Here is a 20,902-nt window from a genome sequence, read left to right on the forward strand (position 1 = left end):
GCGTCTTGTCACATGCGCCTCTGCTGGCATTTGTCTGGTGGTTATACTGATACTTGGGTCCATACCATCAACCTGATTTACAACTGATGATGTTGTCTTGGCACCCTGGCTGAGCTGGGGTGTGGCAGGTGACTCTACCGTGAAGTGACCCCCCACCCCCACCTCCGGCTCCCCTTTCTACACTGTGTGCCCCAAAAGGAAGTCACGACTTGCAGCCCTCAGTTAAGAACAAGAGTTGGAATAGCCACATAGATTGTTTGGAATTCTTCTGTGAAGGAGATACTGTGTCTTCTCTTCAGTTTATTTATTCATTCATGTATTTGTTTGTATCAGTATGGGCTTGTGGATCTTGATAATTTGGGGATGGCTCACTTAGAACAGGAAACATCAAGATGGTGGAGTGGAGAACCCCATGAGCAGTATGAAAAGGTGAAAAGATAGGACCCTGAAAGATGAGCTCCCCAGGTCGGTAGGTGCCCAGTGTGCTGCCGGAGAAGAGCAGAGAAGTAGCTCCGGGAGGACTGCGGACATTGAACCCAAGTGGAAACAGTGCCAAGTTTTGGGTGTGTCTGGTGGTGGAAGTAAACTCCGACGCCATAAAGAACAACATGCACAGGAACCTGGAGCGTTAGGTCCCTGAATCAAGGTAAATTGGAAGTGGTAAAACAGGAGATGGCAAGAGAAAACATCGACATTTTAGGAATCAGTGAACTAAAATGGACCGGAATGGGCAAATTTAAATTTAGATGGCCATTATATCTACTACCATGGGCAAGAATCCCTTAGAAGAAAGGGAGTAGCCCTCTTGGTCAACAAGAGAGTGTAAAATGCAGTACTTGGGTACAGTCTGAAAAACGACAAAATGATCTCTGTTCGTTTCCAAGGCAAACCATTCAGTATCACAGTAATCCAGGTCTCTGCTCCAACCACTAATGCCAAAGAAGCTAAAGTTGACCGGTTCTATGAAGACCTACAAGACCTTCTAGAACACACCTTTTTATCATAGGGGTGAGTAAAAGTCACTCACTCATGTCCGACTCTTTGTGACCCCATGGAATATACAGTCCATGGAATTCTCCAGGCCAGAATACTAGAGTGGGTAGCCTTTCCCTTCTCCAGGGGATCTTCCCAATCCAGGGATCTAATCCAGGTCTCCTGCATTGCAGGCAGATTCTTTGCCAGCTGAGCCACTAGGGAAGCCCAGAAATACTGGCGTGGGCTATCCCTTCTCTAGCGGATCTTCCTGACTCAGGAATCAAACCCGGTCACCTGCATTGCAGGCAGATTCTTTACCAACTGAACTTTCAGGGAAGCCTCATCACTGGGGACTGTAATGCAAAGGTAAGAAGTCAAAAGATAACTGGAGTAACCGGAAAGTTTGCCTTGAGTACAAAATGTAGCAGGGCGAAGGCGAACAGAGTTTTGCCAAGAGAATGCACCAGTCATAGCAAACACCCTCTTCCAACAGCACAAGAGACAACTCTACACATGGACATGACCAGATGGTCAATACCAAAATCAGATTGATTGTATTCTTTGCAGGCGAAGATGGAGAAGCTCTATAGATGCTCCATATAGAAAAACCCTATATAGATGGAGAAGCTCTCAGCAAAAATAAGACTGGGAGCTGACTGTGGCTCAGATCATGAGCTCCTATTGCAAAATTCAGACTTAACAGAGTAGGGAAAACCACTAGGCCATTCAGGTATGACCTAAATCAAATCCTTTACGATTATACAGTGGACGTGACAAACAGATACAACCATCCCTAAGAATAAGAAATGCAAAAAGGCAAAATGGTTGTCTGAGGAGACCTTACACATAGCTGAGAAAAGAAGAGAAGCAAAAGGCAAAGGAAAAAAGGAAACATAAATCCATCTGAATGCAGAGTTCTGAAGAATAGCAAGGAGGGACAAGAAAGCCTAAGTGAACAATGCAAAGAAATAGAGGAAAACAATGGAATGGGAAAGACTAGAGATCTCTTCAAGAAAATTGGCGATAAAGAGGGAACATTTCTTACAAAGATGAGTACAATAAAGGACAGAAATGGTATGGACCTAACAGAAGCAGAAGAGATTAAGAAGAGCAAAAGTACACAGAACTATACAAGAAAGATCTTAATGACCCAGGTAACCGTGATGGTGTGATCACTCACCTAGAGCCAGACCTCATGGAGTGCGAAGTCAAGTGGGCCTTAGGAAGCATCACTGCAAACAAAACTAGTGGAGGTGATGGAATTCCAGCTAGGCTGTTTCAAATCCTAAAAGATAATGCTGTGAAAGTGCTGCACTCAGTATGCCAGCAAATTTGGAAAATTCTGCACAGTTGCACTCATTCCTCATGCTAGCAAGGGAATGTTCAAAATCCTGCAAGCAGTATGTGAGCCAAGAACTTCCAGATGTTTAAGCTGGATTTAGAAAAGGCAGAGGAACCAGCGATCAAATTGCCAACATCCTATGATTGTTGGATCATAGAAAAAGCAAGAGAATTACAGAAAAATGTCTGCTTCTGCTTCACTGACTATGCTAAAGCCTTTGACTATGTGAATCACAATAAATTTGTGGGGAAAATTCTTAAAGAGATGGGAATACCAGACCACCTGACCTGCCCCCTGGGAAATGTTTATGCAGGTCAAGAAGCAAAAGTTAGAACCAGACCTGGAACAACAGACTGGTTCCAAATCAGGAAAGGAGTACATCAAGGCTGTATATTGTCACCCTACTTATTTAACTTACATGCCGAGTACATTATGAAAAATGAAACACAAGCTAAGATTGCAGGGAGAAATATCAATAACCTCAGATACGCAGATGATATCACCCTTATGGTAGAAAGCGAAGAAGAACTAAAGAGTCCCTTGATGAAAATGAAAGAGGAGAGTGAAAAAGCTGGCTTAAAATTCAACATTCAAAAAACAAAGATTATCGCATCCGATCCCATCACTTCATGGCAACTAGATGGGGAAACAATGGAAACAATGACAGGCTTTATTTTGGGGGGCTCCAGAATCACTGCAAATGGCGACTGCAACCATGAAATTAAAAGACACTTGCTCCTTGGAAGAAAAGCTATGACCAACCTAGGCAGCATGTTGAAAGCAGAAACATTACTTTTCCGGCAAAGGTCCGTCTAGTCAAAGCTGTGGTTTTTCCAGTAGTCATGTATGGATGTGAGAGCTCAACCATAAAGAAGCTGAGTGCCGAAGAATTGATGCTTTTGAACTCAGGGGGTGTTCGAGATGACTCTTGAGAGTCTCTTGGACTGCAAGGAGATCAAACCAGTTCATCCTAAAGGAAATCAGCCCTGAATATTCATTGGAAGGACTGATGCTGAAGCTGAAACTCCAATACTTTGGCTACCTGGTGGGAAGAGGTGACTCACTGGAAAAGACCCTGATGCTGGGAAAGATTGAAGGTGGTAGGAGAAGGGGATGACAGAGGACGAGATGGTTAGAAGGTATCACCAACTCAATGGACATGAGTTTGAGCAAACTCCGGGAGATGGTGAAGGACAGGGAAGCCTGGTGTATGCATTCCATGGGGTCGCAAAGAGTCAGACACGAGTGATCAACTCTGAACAAGCACCGCTTAGAATAGTTCTGTAGCAGCAGAGTACTGCTTGTTGAAAATCTCACTCTCCTTCAACTGTGTTCTTGCTGGTCACCCAAATATGTAGTACTTCTTTACCTCAAGTTATAAATGGGTGAGAAAAGGCAGTAAACACCATGAGTTTGGGCAAAAGCACTGACTTTCCAGCTGCAGAGGTCAAGGAATTAGTGCACTGGGTGCTGCTTCGAAGGGTAGGAAATTACTTTGCCACATGCAGTGGGCAGGGAGGGGGCAGGAAATGCTCAGGACTTGGTGATCTTTCTCACGGCTTGTAAAGTAGAGCAGTGGTTTTATTTATTTATTTTTCCCCGAGAAACACTGTGCTCGGTGCAGTAAGGAGTAGCTGTGGGTAATGCTGTGTGTTGTGACATCCACTTTCATGTCATCTGTGGCCAAGCATTGCAGAAGCCGTGCCTTCCTCAGTGGGGCAGTGGCTTCACATTGGTGTTGAAGGAGCCTCATGGGGCGGGGCCTTGATCTTCTGTGTGTGATTTATGTGATTTATGCTGCTTCTTTAGGTGGTGTTTGGAAAGAATGAGGGATTTGCTTAAAAGGAAAGTCTGCTGCTGGTCTCAGGGAACAAAGGGGCTGAGAGGGTCCTGAGAGTCCACACCCCACGTCTTTCTTCATGGGTTGCTCTTCCTGTTTGTGGCGAGGCACGGGGCTTTATGAAAGTGTGTGGCGGAGGATTCATCCGGCAGAGAGAAGGGGCAAGGGAGGGGGTTGGAGGCCAGGCAGGTGAGATAGGAGGCAGGGGTTTCTGAGTTAATGCTGGGAGCAGCGATAAGAGTGTAGAAAATGTGGTGAAAAGATTGTCAGAGTTTGGATTCAGGGGCAAGAGGTAAAGACAGATAGGTCAGTCTCAGGTTTCAAGATAAGAAAATGCTGTTTTGAAAACTTAGAATAGTGATGTCTGCCTATGAGGCTCCTGTTCCATGTAAGTGGCTGTGCAGTAGGGAATTTCCAAGGATCCTCTCAAGGTTGGGCGAATCAGGGATGCGCAGTGAGGTTTGGAGAGGCCAGACCTCGGTGGTGACAGCAGTGTGTTCTCATTCTTTGGTGGGTGCTAACACCATCTGTTCTGTTCTTCTCCCAGAGTTTCCGGTTCGGTGTGGAGATAGCCTACGTGGGAGCTACCATCTTGGATGTCTGCAAGCGAGTGAGAAAGAAGACATTGGTTGGAGGCAACCATCAGAGTAAGGCTGCAGTTCCTTGTGTTTGTTACACAGATTAGCTTACCTCGTTGCCTGGATCTGCCCCAGAGTTTGTGCTCTCTCCCTCAAGGTGGCATCCGGGGTGACACGAAGGGGCAGGTGGCTCTTCTGTCCCGCACCAACGCCAACGTGTTTGACGAGGCCGTCCGGGTCACAGAGGGAGAGGTGCCTGCCCGGATTCACTTGATCGGGGTAGGAGTGTGTGTCTGTCCTCAGCTCTCACATGGAAACTTCACACACACACACAGCTGATGAAAGTGTCCCACGCACTCAGACTTATCCTGCACGTAGGAGTTGGGGTGACTGTCCCACATCTGCGCTGGGAGATGCTCCCCCCGGCTGTTCAGCTCCAGCGAGTCCTGTAAAGTAAGGCCCAGCAAGGACCACGGACCTTTTCCCCTGCTCTCTAAAAAAAGTGCATGCCCTTCTTGCCTGTATGCACACACAAAAGCTCATTGCATTTATGCTCTGGGTGCAGTTTGAGAGCCGGTTCCAAGAAGCCAGCTCATTTCACAATCCCACCTGTACATCCTCTTTACTTTGTCTTGTTAACAACAGTAACAAAGACAAAAAATGCAAAGATGCCCAAAATTTCACCAGCAAACTTTTTTCAGGGGATTAAATCGTTTGGATTGGACAGAATCATTGATATTTGGACACTTCTGCAGCCAGAGGAAGAACGGAAGAAACGTGAGTACTGCCTGGCCACGTGGTAAGCACAGGCACCCTGGTGTCGAGCGGGATGTGGACAGGAGCACTGCGTTGCTTGTCATCTGCCCTGGAGGAGCCGATGTGCTGCTTCTGGCAGTGGCGCGGTGCCTGAGGCCACCTGTTCTCAGAGGCAGTGACAGCTCTTCCCAGGCCCTGTTCTTGGGAGTCTCGATCTCTCTCTCTCACCTGCAGCCATCATCCTCACCCTCTTTCTGTTCCGTCTGCCTGACGACCTCGCACGTGGTAATTTCCACCTGGGCCCTGTGTGATCGTCTCTAACACTTCCATAGCACGCTTGCTTTTTCATTACTGCATTATTTCAAATCCCCAACAAGCGGGGGTCTCAAGGGCAGGCCTCTTGACCCTGAACTTGATGCACAGGTCACTGTGCTGACTCACCCCGGCGCCCACGGCAGGTCATTGGTGCCGTCAGGCCTGGACCCAGGTCTCCAGCTCTGAGACCACTCATTTGTCTCGTGGTCCGTTAGGAATGTGGAACTGCCACCCCCGAGCATGGCTGTAGCTGTATCTCCCTGACGCACATGCACGTTCCCTCTAGGAAACCTCGTCATTAAAGACAAGTTCATCAGGAGGTGGGCACACAAAGAGGGCTTCAGCGGCTTCAAGCGGTACGTGACCGCGGCTGAGGACAAGGAGCTGGAAGCCAAGATCGCAGTCGTGGAGAAGTACAACATCCGCATTCCAGAGCTGGTGGCAAGGATAGAGCGGTGCCACATAGAGGACTTGGACTTCGCAGGTGAGGACGTGGGACGGAGGCAGCCTCTGGGCCTCTTGCCAGCGTGGACGTCACTGACCGGGGCGACCGCACCAGCCGAGGGGAGCTGGGCTGCCTTCCTCCCGCTCCCCTCTATTTCTGCTCTTCTTCCAGCTGGAAGAAGGGGCTCCTGAGCCCCAGCTCTGCCACCGTGTGACCCTGGGCAAGCCCCTGCCCTCCCCTGGGCCTCTGTCCCCTCGTGTGCAGAAAGCAGGTGGCAGGTAGTAGCCATGAGCTCCGGACCGGACTCTGCTGTGTACCCAACCCCTGCAGTGGGTTTCTCATTCCCCTCATCTGTTTACTGTCTCCCTCCTCTTTCTTTTCAAACTGCGGTTCCCTCTCCTGCAGCGCTGCACCCAGGCGAGAAGATGCAGTCAGGGCAGCATACACTTTTCTCCCCTCTCCTGTCTCCCCCTGCCTGCCCCGGGCTGATGGTCGGCTGTGTTTCTGTGCAGAGTACATCTTGGGTACCGTGCACAAGGCCAAGGGCCTGGAGTTCGACACCGTGCACGTCCTGGATGATTTTGTGAAAGTGCCCTGTGCCAAGCACAACCTCGCACAGCTGCCCCACTTCAGAGTCGGTGAGCAGACGGAGTCCTCGCTGTGGGGCTGCCTTGCTTTTTCCGGGATGGTGTGGCCTCTTGGAAGGATCCTCCTAGAACAGAAAGGTCCTCCTGGTCCTAAATTTGTTATTCTTAGACTGGTTTTTAGAAGAACTGAGCTTCCAGGGCCTACCTCCGTCAGGCTTCTCCAAGGGCAGGTGTGCTTAACGCGTCTTGGTTATTCCCCATCAGACAGAAGCTCTAAATCATAGTTTACCTACCCACCAGGGTGTTTTTTCTGTAATTTTTTTTTATTAAAGAAGCCTGAGAATCTTAAAAGGCGTCAATGTACACTATCATTTGTCTTTTTTTGTATCAGTTTATACTTGAGGCTACCTGTTAAACTCTAAGCATCAGTGCTGTTGATTTGAGGTTTAAGTCTTATAATGAAACCATTTGATGTCTTCCTATAAACAGATAAAATCTCTCTCTTAGTCATGGAATCAAAATTTGGGTCATAGCCTGCATGGGCGAGCCCCAAATAGAAATACTAAAAATTCCTTATCTCTATCAAATATATTCCTAAAACAAGAGGAAGACATAGTGTTGAACATATATTGCTGTGGAGCGGGGAGACACAGTGGCCATAGAGAGATACCAGCTGCTCTGTCTTGAGGAAGTGAAGTTTATTTAATAATGTAATAGAGTGTGGCCACACGCAGCCCTGAGCACGAGACGATCGCTGTGCCTTACGATTACTGCCGGACTGTTAGTAGTCCTGCTCTCTCATTGGTTGGCGCCGCAGTGGCCCCTCCCACAGGCAGCCAGCTGTCAGGGAGCGACTTTTAGCGGTCCATTCAGCCAGCTGTCAGCGGAGTGGTGGTCATCAGGAGGAGAGTGAGGTAAGAGGCCGAGCCTGGCTTTCTCCCTGGGGCCCTTCAGCTCACCCGGCCCAGGGAACAGGCTGGGGGCCTTGTCCTGCAGGGCTCCAGAGCCTTCACCAGGACTGCACCCTGACTGGGCCCACACCTTGAGGTGGTGACCCGGTCCCTGATCCCCGCCTCTGAGACCTCACGGCCGCGGCTGTCTGCGTGTGTCACGGTCTGTGGGGCCTGCCCCCACCGTACTGGCAGCCTGCGGAGGCAGAGGGCCGTTAGGACCTGGGTGCCCAGCTCCCTCAGCGATGGCAGCTGGTCGAGGTCTGGAGGCCTGGCCCTGAGGGAGCTGCCAGCCGAGATTTGCCTCCTGTCAGCCAGGACCAGACCTTAGAGGGTGACGGTTTTGCCTGGGGACTATGTCCTTTCTTGTCAGAACAGAGCATATTATTCAGTTGGTGGAGGTTTACAGGACCATCGTTCCCTGACCATGACCTGACCTCAGGAACACAGGCTCTGCCACCAAGATGTTTGCAACAACTCACTCCCCCCTCCCTTCCCTTCCCTAGAAAAGGGCTTTGCTGAGAGTTCTCGGGGAGTTTGGGCTGTTTAGGGCACAAGCCATCCAACTCCTTGCGGAGCCCTGCATTAAACCCTTCTCTGCTCCAAAGTTCAGTGCCGTGGTGTTTGGCCTCATCTTGTGCCCACCCTTCTAAGGCAGATGGCACAGCTCTTCGTGTGTTCCCAGACCCCCACCCCTTGAGAAGGGCTTCTATGTGCAGGCAACTGACAGGGCGGAAACCACACGAGCCCATCCAGACTGGCTGAGGGAGAGGGACGGCGTGTAGGGGGAAGAGCATAGCCCCGAGACAGGAGGCTCAGCTGCCCCAAGACCCTTGTGCGGCTGTGGCTGAGGCCTGTCTGTCCAGGGACTTCACCTCCATCAGCCTGATTTCTGCCAGCCTCCTGGTTGCCTTGACGATGCACCAGGCACGTCACTGGTGACCATGCACCAGGTGCCGGGTGACCAGTGAATAAGCCCCCAGGACTTGCCAGAGGCAGCACAAACAGGAACTCAAGGTCCTGTGCCCCTTGTCTTGTAGGGTTTTGTTTGTTTCTGGAGTTGGTGTTTGTAGGAAAGCTTTGTTTATGAAGCCAACAGATCTTTAGGGGTTTTTGCTGGGTGGGTGGGGAGTAGTAAACGTTTAGATGAGAACGTAAACTTTCATAAGCAGGCTTGTGTGTTGATATATTATTTTCCCTTTTCTTTCTTTAGAGTCGTTTTCTGAGGATGAGTGGAATTTACTGTATGTAGCTGTAACTCGTGCCAAAAAGCAGCTCATCATGACCAAATCTCTGGAGAACATTTTGACTTTGGCTGGGGTAAGCACAGACGGTTGTTTGCTGACTCCTGCTTTATAGATAAGCCTGGCATTTCTTAGTCTCTAAACCAGTACCCCAGAGAGTGAAGTAGGAGAGTAAATTTTATGTACAAATAATCTCTATCTGTTGTGTGAGGTTCTGCATGAACTTTGATCTTATGTTTTCTTAGAACCTGCAGCGTGGTTTTCTTGTAGAACCTGTGTTATGGTAGTGGTTAGATCTGTAACAGAAGCATATTATCACTGGCAACTGATAACAGATGGCTTGTAGAGTACTGATACTATTTCACAACATGGGTTACTTGAAGAAATCTGAAACATTTTAATGTTGAGACAATGATATATTGCAGTCCTACATCTGCCTGTGTTTGGAGTCCATGTCTCTGAAACAACGGGGACTTTCTTTCATATCCACAGCCCCCGTTATTGTATCTTATAACATTTATGGTGATTCCATATGACCTCTACCACTCAATCTATAATCATAATTTTATGATTATCTCAGAAATGTCTTTTTACAGCTGATTCATTCAGATCAGGACCCAAACAGACATTTGGTTAGACATTTGGTTATTAGGTCTCTTGAAAGTGAAAGTGAAAATTAAGTCGCTCAGTCATGTCTGACTCTTCGCGACCCTGTGGACTATAGCCCACCAGGCTCCTCCATCCATGGGATTCTCCAGGCAAGAATACTGGAGTGGGTTGCCATTTCCTTCTCTAGAGGATCTTCCCGACCCAGGGATCGAACCCAGGTCTCCCGCACTGCAGGCAGACGCTTTAACCTCTGAGCCACCAGGGAAGATCTCTTAAGCTGCTTTATTTAGAGCAGCCCAGGACCCCTCCCTCATCCCTGACGTTTCTGACTTTTTGTGGAAACTGCATCAGTTGTTCCCCAGAGCGTCCTCTGTTCTGCGTTTGTTCTGCTGTCGCCTGCCATCACGGAAAGTCACCTGAGGGGCATGACTGAGTTGGGGTCTAACTGTGCTGGCAGGAACCCTCCACGGTGCGGGGGCAGCAGGCTTCCCTCTGTGCTGTATCCCGTCAGGAGGCATTGGTTTCCGATTCTCTCCCTCTTACTGATGCTCAAACTGTTCACCTTTTTAGCAGACAGAGCTAGGAAATCCATATTTTTGATACTGATCCTTTCAATTCCAGTTTCTAATTTAAACTTCTTGTTAAATGCAACACAGATACATAAAATAGACATGCAGGTGCAACTAGCAGGAGGTGGGCTGCCCTCTGGCTGTGCTGTTGGGAACTGGTGGCCAATTGCATTTATAATCCTTGTCATTTGTGGTTCTCCAGCCCAGTCCTTTAAGGATTTTTACTTTTTTATACAGTACACACTCTACTTTCTTTTACATTTGAATCTTTTCTCTTACACTGAAAATCTTGGTTCTGAACCGTATTTATTAATTACTTATTTACATTATTCTCTGTGTAAAAGTTTTCAAGTAGTGCCAATATTACTGTTGACAGAATACTGTGTGGAATTAAAGATTTCCTAACAGCTCTATCTCTCAATATTCCACTGAAGATGTGTAGTCAGAGTACAGTGTTTTGAAGTACCATGCTTGAAATGAGTCTTTTCCCCTCTGTGTGACTGTGTCACCAGTTTAAGCGCAGGTAGACATATTTGTTTATCTGCAGCCCCTACAGGGATTGCTGTCCTTTTTCATTATCTTTTTTGAATGTGTAAAGTTTATGTATTCTGAAATCAGAACTTTGTAACAGGTGTCCTCTGAGAAGTCTTGTTCCCTCCCTAGCTCCTGTAGACATTTATCTTCTTCCATCATTGATAGCTAGTTTTTAAAAATTAGTTTTTGATATTTCCTTTTGCAGATATCAACTAATATGTATAGATGTATTTTTTAATTCTCCTTTTCCATGAAATGTAGCATTCTATAATATTCTTACCTCATTTTTTATCAGTTTCTAAAGCTTTTTCTCCTCCTTTTTACAGCTGAGTAGTATTCACTGCATCCATCTGACATGATTTATATAGTGCCTCACCCATGGATGTTGGATGTTTTCCAGTCTTTTACTTTTAATACTTTTGCCACCATTCATGATCTTAGGCACAAATCATTTTCTGTTTTAGCTAATACATCTTGGGGATACAATTCTACAGTCAGAATTTGTGGGTAAAGGATAATGAATGTATCACTTTTCTAGGTATTGCCATATTCATCACAGGAATTGTATGTCTTGGAGTCCCACAAGTTTTATGTTAAGAGTCTAGCAGACTTTTTAAAGCTAACTGGAAGCATGTCAGTTGCTCATGCACATATTTTATAGGGAAAATGAGCTTTCTCCAAGGAAAAAAGAACATGGACTCTGGAGAAGTACTTCCTTCTCACTAAGGCTGGTTAGGAGACATCTGTTGGTCCAGGGGCTCCAAGGAGGCCCCGAAAGTACAGCCGTTTGTGTGACCAGATGACTCTTAGTCTGAAGGACCTTGCGTGAGGAAAGGACTTCTGCTTTTTCTCTGTTGTGGCTTATGAATCCATGTGGGAGCATCCTGTTTCAGACATGGTGAAGTCCACCCTGGTCAGCAGTTAGTTGTTCATACACACTGGCGGGAACACAAGCGTCTGTATATTTTCTGTTCTTTCCTGTAGCAGGTAGGCAGACCCTGAAAGACAGAAAAACCATATAAATCAGAACCTTAGACCTGGATTTTGAAAAAAAAAAAAAAAAAAAAGTTGGATAAATAGCTAGTTGTAATTTAAAAAAACCCATGAAATCATAATTGTTTTGTCAGCAAGCAGTTTGAGGTCTTTCTGGTGTGCCAGACCCTGGTTACCCTCCTCTGTGGCAGCAGCAGACCAGACCCTGGTCCCTGTTCTCGTGGCATCTCCCATCTGGGAGAGTGCTGGCATTTCTCGGGTGTCCACTATGTGCAGATGACGCACACCTGGCACACGCTATTGTGCATCTTCCTCACAACCGCCAGCTGACCTGGGTGCTGGGTCTGTGCCTTTGGCAGGTAGAGCAGCAGAAGCTCAGAGCCTGCTCACGAGAACAGCCAAGGGCTCGGGGAAATGGGCATGGGCAGGGTTTTGAAGCTCATGGGCTATGAAGAGAACATGCAGATCATTTTTAATGACTCAGAGACAGGTCAGCCTCAGATAAAATCCAAAAGTAGTCCTAAAATATTGTAGCCAATAGTTTCACATGTTTGTCCATTAAACCTTTTTTTTTCAACCAGTCATTTTAGTAAGAATGCAGCTGGACTGGGTCCCGCTGTGTGTGTTCTTTTGGAGCTGGCGTTACGTGCGGGGAAAAGGCAGAGAAACAAGGGAAGCTGCTGTGGTCCCTGCTTTTCTCATCTTGGGACTCATATGATGTCCTAGAGTGTTGGACATCCAGGTAGAAAATTGCAGAGGCACTGCAGTGACACCCTTGCTTTCTCCTTCCCAGGAATACTTCTTGCAGGCGGAGCTGACGAGTAATGTGCTGAAGACAGGCGTGGTGCGCTGCTGCGTGGGCCAATGCAGCAACGCCATCCCTGTGGACGCCGTGCTCACCATGCGCAAGCTGCCTATCACTTACGTACGTGTCTCGGCCGCTGCCTCTGCCCTTGCCAGGGTTTAGCTCAGTCGTCTGAGCTTTGTCACTGGGCAGCCTATCCAGGCCATGGGTGAGGGAGCTGAAGGGGAAGCTTGTCTGATCCTTCCACGAGGAGGTCTAGAGGTGCCCTGTGGACCTCAGTGTCACAGACACTGGACCCCATGGGGCCAAGCCAGGTGGCAGTCTGGGAGGCGGGCTGGTGCAGACGCTCAGGTGAGGACTATTTCCTAGGGGCCCAGCTAGCTTTTTCCTGGCCTTTTCATCTCGTGCCTTAATACGCCCTGGGAACTTGATATAGCAGAGTCTACCTTGGATGCTTTGCTGGGGGAGGTGTGACCTCAGGGCCACACAGCAGGTCTGAAAGCATCGGCGTCTGATGGAGGGGGGTCACACTTCTTGGTGGAAAACACTTGTCCTCCAACTGTCCCCCTCCCCTCCTTTCCTTACCCAACCCTGCAGAGCAACAGGAAGGAGAACAAGGGTGGGTACCTGTGCCACTCGTGTGTGGAGCAGCGCATTGGGCCGCTGGCCTTCCTGACCGCCTCCCCCGAGCAGGTGCGCGCCATGGACCGCACAGTGGAGAATGTTGTGCTGCCCCGGCACGAGGCCCTGCTCTTCCTCGTCTTCTGAGCGTGGGCCCTGCTCTCCTCCCACCGGGATGCCCGGGGGGCTCCTGCCCCTGCAGACGCCGGCATGGGGGGCCCCCTCCCTGAGGCCAGCCTTGCTCACAGAGCATTTTCCAAGGATGATGATGGCTGCCAGAGTTGGACCTGCTTTGTCTTCACCCCTGGAGGTAGCCAGACCCTGCCGCCCCTCCTCCACGTCAGCGGGCCAGGAACGTGGGGGATGGTCTTTTGATAAAAAAAAAAAATTTTATGTATTTAAACTTTTATTACAAGATCTCAATTAAACAGGCATTGTAGCACTGACATTCCACCGTGTGAGGCCCCTGCCTTCACCCCCGCTGTTCCTGGACTTTTCTCCGTTTCTCCGCTTACTGTTGTCACAGCTCTGTGACTGTTCACATCACGCGCTGAGCAGAGCAGGAGGCTTTGTGTCCAGGGTGACAACTGGCACGTCAGAAGCAAGGTTTTTCATGCTCTGGGGAGTCACGCACATGTGAGACCCAGGGTGCGCCTTTGTCATCGTGGGGCTCACAGCCTGAGCAGAGAGGCAGCATGACACATGACAAGTGCAGTGACCCTAGCCAGACGTTTTGCATCCCTGCAGGTAGAACAGAAGACCAGAGCCCGAGAGAGGGGCGAGGCCGGCCAGCCACCACGCGGGACACAGGCATTGGTTCCTGGTCGGGTGCTGGGGGTGTCAGCGGTAAAGCCGTTCTCACAGAAATGTGGCTGAGCCACACGTGGATCCGGTATTTTCACACTTTCGCCATGCAGCACATCAGGGATGCAGGCGGCAGGTGGGGCACTCCCGGAGCTCCCCGGCTCTGGTGTCTGAGCCCAGGCCGCTGAGTGGGGAGCGGATTTCTCACCCTGTGCGGCAGCCCCCGTCTCTCCCGCATCAGGCCTCTTGTGGAGCTTAGCGAGCGAGCAGGCCGGTGAGGAAAGCAAGGGTGCTGGCAGACGGGGTGGCCGTGTGGAGAGGGTGAGGGCTGCGTTAACATCTGCACAGGGAGGAGGATTCACACGGTGGGCCCTGAGCACAGCTGGGGCGGACGTCCTCACCCCCCTGCCGTGTTACTGGCCCAGCCTCGCTTGGTGCTCCTGGATCACTCGGAACAAAGCAGCGAGTGGGAGGGGGTGGTTTGGATTTGCAGGGCACAGTGTTCAGAGTCGTTCAGTAGAAGGATTTGGGGAGGGGATGGCTAGGGAGGGGCCCACGAACACGTTTTCTGGAAGTCTGGTTTTGCTCACTGGAGAGGAAGGAGCTTGCGATTGTTGGAGGAGTAGATACTAGGCCTCCACTGATCACATGTTGGACAGGCCTGACCATGGGTGTCTGGAATCACATGCAGTCCTGACTCGGAGAGGGCAGTGAGGGGAGTGTGATGCTGTGTGGGGGGTTTGGGGGGGCATCCAGAGCTGGAACCGCACTGCTGCTCTGGGGCCTGAGAGGGGTCCATCAGAGAGGACGGCGGGGGACCACCAGAATGGGTGGTGCTGGAGCTGTGTTTAGTATCGGAGTGAGTGGCTAACTACCTACTAAAGAAGGAGAGAACCTTCTAGAAAGAAGGAGCAAATTTGTTTGTGGTCATGGTGCCACAGTAAAATATCAGTGTTAGTATTTTGGTACTTATTTAAAAATAATAGGATCCAGGAATTGATACTGGTACTTTATTTTTTAAGTGTTATATAAGAATTTCTAAAATGTCAGTGAAATCAAATAGTTGATGTGTTTGAAATAGAAAACTAATTTTTAAATACACAGTAAAAATAGAAATGTTATTTATTTTAGTTTCTTAAGGAAATCAGTAATCAGTTTATTAAGATAGAAATTCCTATATAAAATTTATAGTTTTGTTAAATATACTTATAAAGTTAATTATATTCTATTTATTTTTATTACAGATTTTTTATTGAAGTATAGTTGATTTACAATATTATATTAGTTTCAGGCGTACAACATAATAATTTAATATTTTTATAGATTACACTCCATTTAAAGTTATTAAAAATGGTTATATTTCCCTGTGCTGTACAATATATCTTTGTTGCTTATTTACTTTATACATAATAGTTTGCATCTTCTAATCCCACACCCATGTGTATAAGTGTTAAATATCCATTATCATTTTAATATGAGTGGTTAGATGAAAACAATAAAAGTGTTATTCAAAAATATAAACTAAGCACTACATGGAAATGAAAATCTTTTAGATCCTTTATAAAGGTTAGTCTTTAAATCATGGGGCTTCCCTGATTTCATTTAGTTGTGAATGTATTTTTGTGCACATTTTCTGTAGAGATTTGTTTTAGTTTTACACCACATAAATTGGGAGAATAAGGAAAATAATTATAAGCTAGTTCCAGATATTTTTCTTTTGGTTCATTCATTTTTAAGTAACCCCTTTTCATTGGTAACTTAGATGAGATCTTTTTTCAATTGTTTAAGAATGTGCAGTCTGCTAATACCAAGTTCTAGTTTTTTATTTCAAAGTTAGGATTTCTGATTTGTCTCCATCTTCTTTGATTTTATCATGTGTATAGAGGTTCTGATGCAGAATTACCCATATAAAAACAAATTCTGTTATGTCATATTCCATTTGTTTAGAAGTTATTGGAAATAAAAATTATTCTTGAAATAGAAGTGTTAAAAATATCATAGTGCATTGTAGATTATGCATTACTTTGTCCTTTCATATAATTATGCTCAAGGTATATTTCAGATTTTGGATTTTTTTAAAAACTAGGTGATAGCATTTGACCAACCTGAAGTATTGGTACAGAGAAATTTTAAAATATCACAGAATATCAGCACCTGAAATTGCAGTCACTAAAGGTATGACCTGTAGGAAACGTTTGGAGAGATGAGACATGTTTGGCTGGGGAGTGCGCAGTAGGAACAGACCAGTGAGGGGCCAGGTCACCAAGGGCCCTGCACATGAAGGAGTTTGGGTGGTGTCCTCAAAAGTTATGAGAAGTCAGTGAGAAGCTGTGAGACATTAGGTTTTCTTTTCAGGAAGAGCATTCCAGTTGTAGATTGGGGGATGTTTTGAGAAGGTCAGCTCAGTTAAGAGGCTCAGAGTTATGATCTCAGCTAGAGAAGGTCAGCTCAGTTAAGAGGCTCAGAGTTATGATCTCAGCTAGAAATGCCATCTGCTGGGCTGGACCAGCACAGGCGAATGGGTCCAGTGAGGTGGGGTTGTCCTCTAGTGAGTGGTCCTCAGAGTGTGGCCCCCAGCTGAGCAGTGTCACATCCCCTGGGACCTTGATATAAATGCACATTCTGTTCTTCACCCACATTTGCTGGGTCAGAACTTGTGAGACTGAGGCCAGCAGTTAGTACTCTTTTATTATTATTACTTTTTATTAGGATGTCTTTGCTTTAGAGTGCTGTTCGTTTCTGCTGTACAGTAGCGTAAATCAGTTATAATATATATACATGCATCCCCTCTCTTTTGGGTCTCCTTCCCATTTACATCGTCATAGAGTATTGAGTACAGTTCCCTGTGCTTAGTTATCAGTTTTATACATAGTACTGTATATACATCCATCCCTATCTCCCAGTTCATCCTCTTCCCCTCTTCCCCACTAGGTATCCATATGTTTGTTCTCTGCATCTGTCTCTTCATTTCTACTTTGCAAATAAATTCATCTGTACCATTTTTCTAGATTCCACATATGAGTGATATTTGTGTCACTCTTTCTGACTTTCTTCATTCTTTATGACAGCCTCTAGGTCCATCCCCATCTCTGCAAATGACACAGTTTTGTTCCTTTTTGCAGCTGAATAATATTCCATTGTATATATGTACCACATCTTATTTATCCATTCATCTGTTAAGGGACATTTGGTTGATGTTGATGTTTAACAAGCCCTACAAGTGATTCTGACGTGCACCGAGTTCTGAGAACTTCTGCTCTCGGGATTAAAGAGGTCGAATCAGCAGGACTTAGGGCTTCATCGGGGGTAGTAAGTCGCTGGTAGGAATCCCGACAGGACCCCTGGGTTTCTGGCTTGTTTGCAGTGTGGGTGAGGGTACCCTTCATTGGGGCAGAGAACACGGGGTGTAGTAGGTTTGTGTAAAAACAATGATGGACTTGGTTTTGACTTGTCAAGTTTGGGTGCTTATAAGAAACCCAAGTAGGTTTGCTGGTGGGGACATGGGTCTGTAGGTCAGCAGACTGGCATGGACCGGAAGCAGTTTAGAGTTGTCATGTGTAAGTGGCGGGTGAGGAAGACCAGCATGAGGGTTTCGACGAGCCCACTCCACCATAGTGTCCAGAAAGGAAAGAGCAGAGGAACACCAGGCTTGAGCTGAGAAAGGAAGAGCATTCTTTGAAGGAGGCAACAGCCAGTTCCCAAAGATGGAGTTGCTGCTGAATTCAGAAGAGGAAGGGGTTTAAGTGGAAGTGGCTTCAGCGTCCAGCATTGCCCAAACCAGCAGGTGTGGGGAATAAATTTGCAAAGACAGAGGCAATGTTAGCATGGTCAGTTCAGTGAGGCCAGGAGCTGAATCGTGGGGGCTAACATCAGTGGGGCCTTTAGGTAAATGGACATGATCATGGACCAATCATATGTGTACTTTGGTTGCTTCCTGAAGCTATACTTCAGGGACAGCAAATAGGATGCTTTTTAAAAGGCATAAACCTGTTCAGACAAAGACAACAGGGAGAAAGTGAGGTTGGGAAGCAGATAAGTGAGTGATGACTGACAGCTCCCCAGGCCCTAGAACTCTGACAGGGGGCGGGACTCGATGGTGCTGAGACCACGGGAATTAGGAGTAAAGGTGGAGCAGGAACAGTGGAAGAGAGTTTGAATAAAAGCCAGTTACATCCTCATGTCCTTGCTGTCCTGTGAAAGTGGGCAACGTCTCCTCAACCCTGGCGGAATCCAGAGCTTTGGTCTCTGGGGAGGATAAAACAGGAGGATCTCCTAAGAGAGACCAGGCATAGCTGAGGACCAGGGCCACGGTGGACACAGGCCATCATCTTCACAAGCTCAGGCAGCTGCAGCAGAAGACTTGTAACCTACAGGCTCCAACTCCTCCCAGCTCTGGCAGCCGGGAGTGTGAGGGGAAGGCACCGGCAGTTGTGTTGCCTGTTGAGCACCTGCTTCCTAGTTCACAGAAAGCATCTTCTCACTGTGTCCTCACCTGAGGAAGGAGCAGGGAGCTCTCGGGTCTGTTCCCAGCACACTGATCCCATCCTGAGGGCTTCACCCCATGACCTCATCACCCCCAAAGGCCCCATCTCCTGACACCATCCCCTTGGCAGGGATGGGGGGTGGTTAGGAATCAACGTCCTAGTTTTATACACACATGCATGCACATGCTAGATGGGAGAGCAACAACTTCTGTAGGGAGTAGAACCAACTTCAGCCAAAACACCCACAGTGATGCAGATTCCTTGGGTGATGCCACCTGGAGCACCCATCGGCATCAGACTACACAAATGCTCAGGGTTTCAAACAAGTTTTTAGTGCTTGACCCTTAAATAGGAGCAGCAGACCAACCAAATGTGGATCTCCAGCCATCTGAAAAGAGCCTCCAAGACAAAGGTGGGATATCAAAACAAAAGAATCAACTTGAAAGAAATGCTCTGTACAAGGAAAAGAAAAATCTAAATCTCTTAAATATATTCAAAGAATAGGAGAAGATAGTGCATGCATGAGATAACAGGATCGGTTGTGTGGGTGTGTGTATTTGGAGACAAAAGTAAATGAAAAACCAATAGAATAGTTGAAAGAAATAAGTTGAAAAAATAATACAGGAAGTTGAACAAAAATTAAGATTGAAAGGGGACACGTGGTCAGAACCACCTTAAGAGGTTGAGCATCTCAATGCCAAAGGAGTTTCAGAAAAAACAAGCCGGCAACTTTCATTTTTTAATTATGAAAAATCAACCAGAACTGAATTATGAGTTTCCAGGTTGAAATGCTCAGCAAAGCATATGAAGATAGACCTCCAGCGAGCCCTCTGTGGTACAGTTTCAGGAGCACCAGAGACAGATCCTACAGGCCCTCAGAAGGAAGAGCATCACCTGCGTGCAAAGGTCCAGGGCCAGAAACATCTTCAGGTTATAAATCCATGCTGAGGAGCTGCACCTCAAAACCCAGTGGAAGGGATTTCCAGCTTAGCATCCCATTCCCAACCAAAGGACCAGTAAAATAAAGGCACTTTTACATGTAAAAATGTCATCCACCATGCTGCCTTCCTCAGGAAGCTGCAGGAAGGCTGAATCCCAGCAAAGCAAAGGGCCAGTCGGGATGAGGAGGACCTTGCCCAGCAAACAGCAAGCCTGATCCGAGACGGAGGGTCCTGGGCAGAATATTTTCGTAGAGGGCAGAGTGTGGGCTGGAGTTGGTGATGCATACAGAGTAATCCAGATTTGCTTTCCTGGAGTCTGGGTGAGGTCTGCTTCCTTTGATGCACACATCAGTATGGAAGAGAATACCCCAGAGTGGGAACTCATTTGAGAAGGAGGGAGGGAGCAGGCAGCCACTGGGGCCTGGTTGTCCAGCATTTACATTGACCTTATCCAGGAAGCAACTTCAAAGTTTATGAGCCTGGTAGACACACTTGGGACACTGTGCACTTTGTTCAGCTCTCCCGACAAACCTGGGGGAGCAGATGGTGAGGCAGCCTCCAGGGTGATTGATCAGTAGCACACAGCATAGCGCTCAGGTTGAAACAAGCGTGATCTCCAAACCCATGGTGTTTCCACCACCAGCACATCAACGGTTGGAACTAGAGCTCTTCTGAAAACCCTGATCTGTCAGAAACAAAGCATTGAAGACTTTCAGATGTTCTCAGCCATGGCATTCTTCAAACCAAATTTTATTCCCGATAAATATAGCTGCCATAATCAGAATTCAGGGTAGCAACTAGAATTCCTTCTAAGCTCTCCCCTGGGAAGCCCCCAAGCTGAGCCTCTAAGGGTTCTGGGAACAGGCCAGAGACACTGCAGCCACATGCAATCCAGGGGGCGCTGGACCTCTTAGAGTTAGAGCAACTCAGGCGCCCTCTGGATCTCAGGTTTCTCAGAGGGGATTCTGAAGATTCCATGTATGGTTTGTAATTAGTGCCTTTGGCTTTCTGCCCGGATACATGAAGAAACAGCCCTGTACAGATAACCAAGTTCATGGTGATGGAGTCCATGAGAAAGGGCCCCCTGGGTAGTGCCTGGGACTTGAGCAGGACCCAAAGATTCTGCTGACTGCAACCGGTCCCTGCACAACCCTTTTGTTTCAGTTTGTTTGTATAATAGTCACTGAGCGATCCTCCTGGAGCCAGCTAGGGTCACAGCGACCCCTGGAGCAGGGGAGGGGGTTGTCAGAGAACACGAAGCTGCACAGTTGGTGGGTGTGCCATTCCAGGCCACTCCTGCTCCGTCTCAGGCTGTTAGCAGAGCTCATGCTGTTTTTCTGTCATCTGTAAGGCAGATCACCATTCTAAGTTTTTCCTCCTTCCCTGCTTCTCTGTGATTAGCAATACCTGCTTCTACTACCAAATCATACTGGTGGGATGGCTTCGATTACAAGTAATGGAAACTGCGTCTGTAATAAGGAAAGAAGATGTACTGGAAGAATGTTGGGGG

At 47.6% G+C, this 20,902-nt stretch overlaps 1 protein-coding gene across 4 annotated transcripts in view; it reads left to right on the forward strand.

Moving 5' to 3' along the window:
* The window catches only part of FBH1 (F-box DNA helicase 1), a 37,864-nt gene extending 24,253 nt beyond the window's left edge, over window positions 1-13,611 (forward strand). For 3 of the 4 annotated variants that reach the window (XM_061126005.1, XM_061126008.1, XM_061126007.1), the window contains 8 exons: window positions 4,705-4,804; window positions 4,893-5,014; window positions 5,437-5,512; window positions 6,093-6,290; window positions 6,764-6,889; window positions 9,002-9,108; window positions 12,531-12,662; window positions 13,140-13,611. In XM_061126005.1, coding sequence (XP_060981988.1) covers window positions 4,705-4,804; window positions 4,893-5,014; window positions 5,437-5,512; window positions 6,093-6,290; window positions 6,764-6,889; window positions 9,002-9,108; window positions 12,531-12,662; window positions 13,140-13,310 — 1,032 coding nt within the window. In that variant the 3' untranslated portion in view covers window positions 13,311-13,611. The remainder of the gene's footprint in view (window positions 1-4,704; window positions 4,805-4,892; window positions 5,015-5,436; window positions 5,513-6,092; window positions 6,291-6,763; window positions 6,890-9,001; window positions 9,109-12,530; window positions 12,663-13,139) is intronic. The other variant, XM_061126006.1, reaches the window with a different exon arrangement.
* Window positions 13,612-20,902: the final 7,291 nt, after the last annotated feature.

The sequence above is a fragment of the Dama dama genome, chromosome 23 (assembly GCF_033118175.1).
Source record: "Dama dama isolate Ldn47 chromosome 23, ASM3311817v1, whole genome shotgun sequence".
NCBI classification, from domain to species: domain Eukaryota; kingdom Metazoa; phylum Chordata; class Mammalia; order Artiodactyla; family Cervidae; genus Dama; species Dama dama.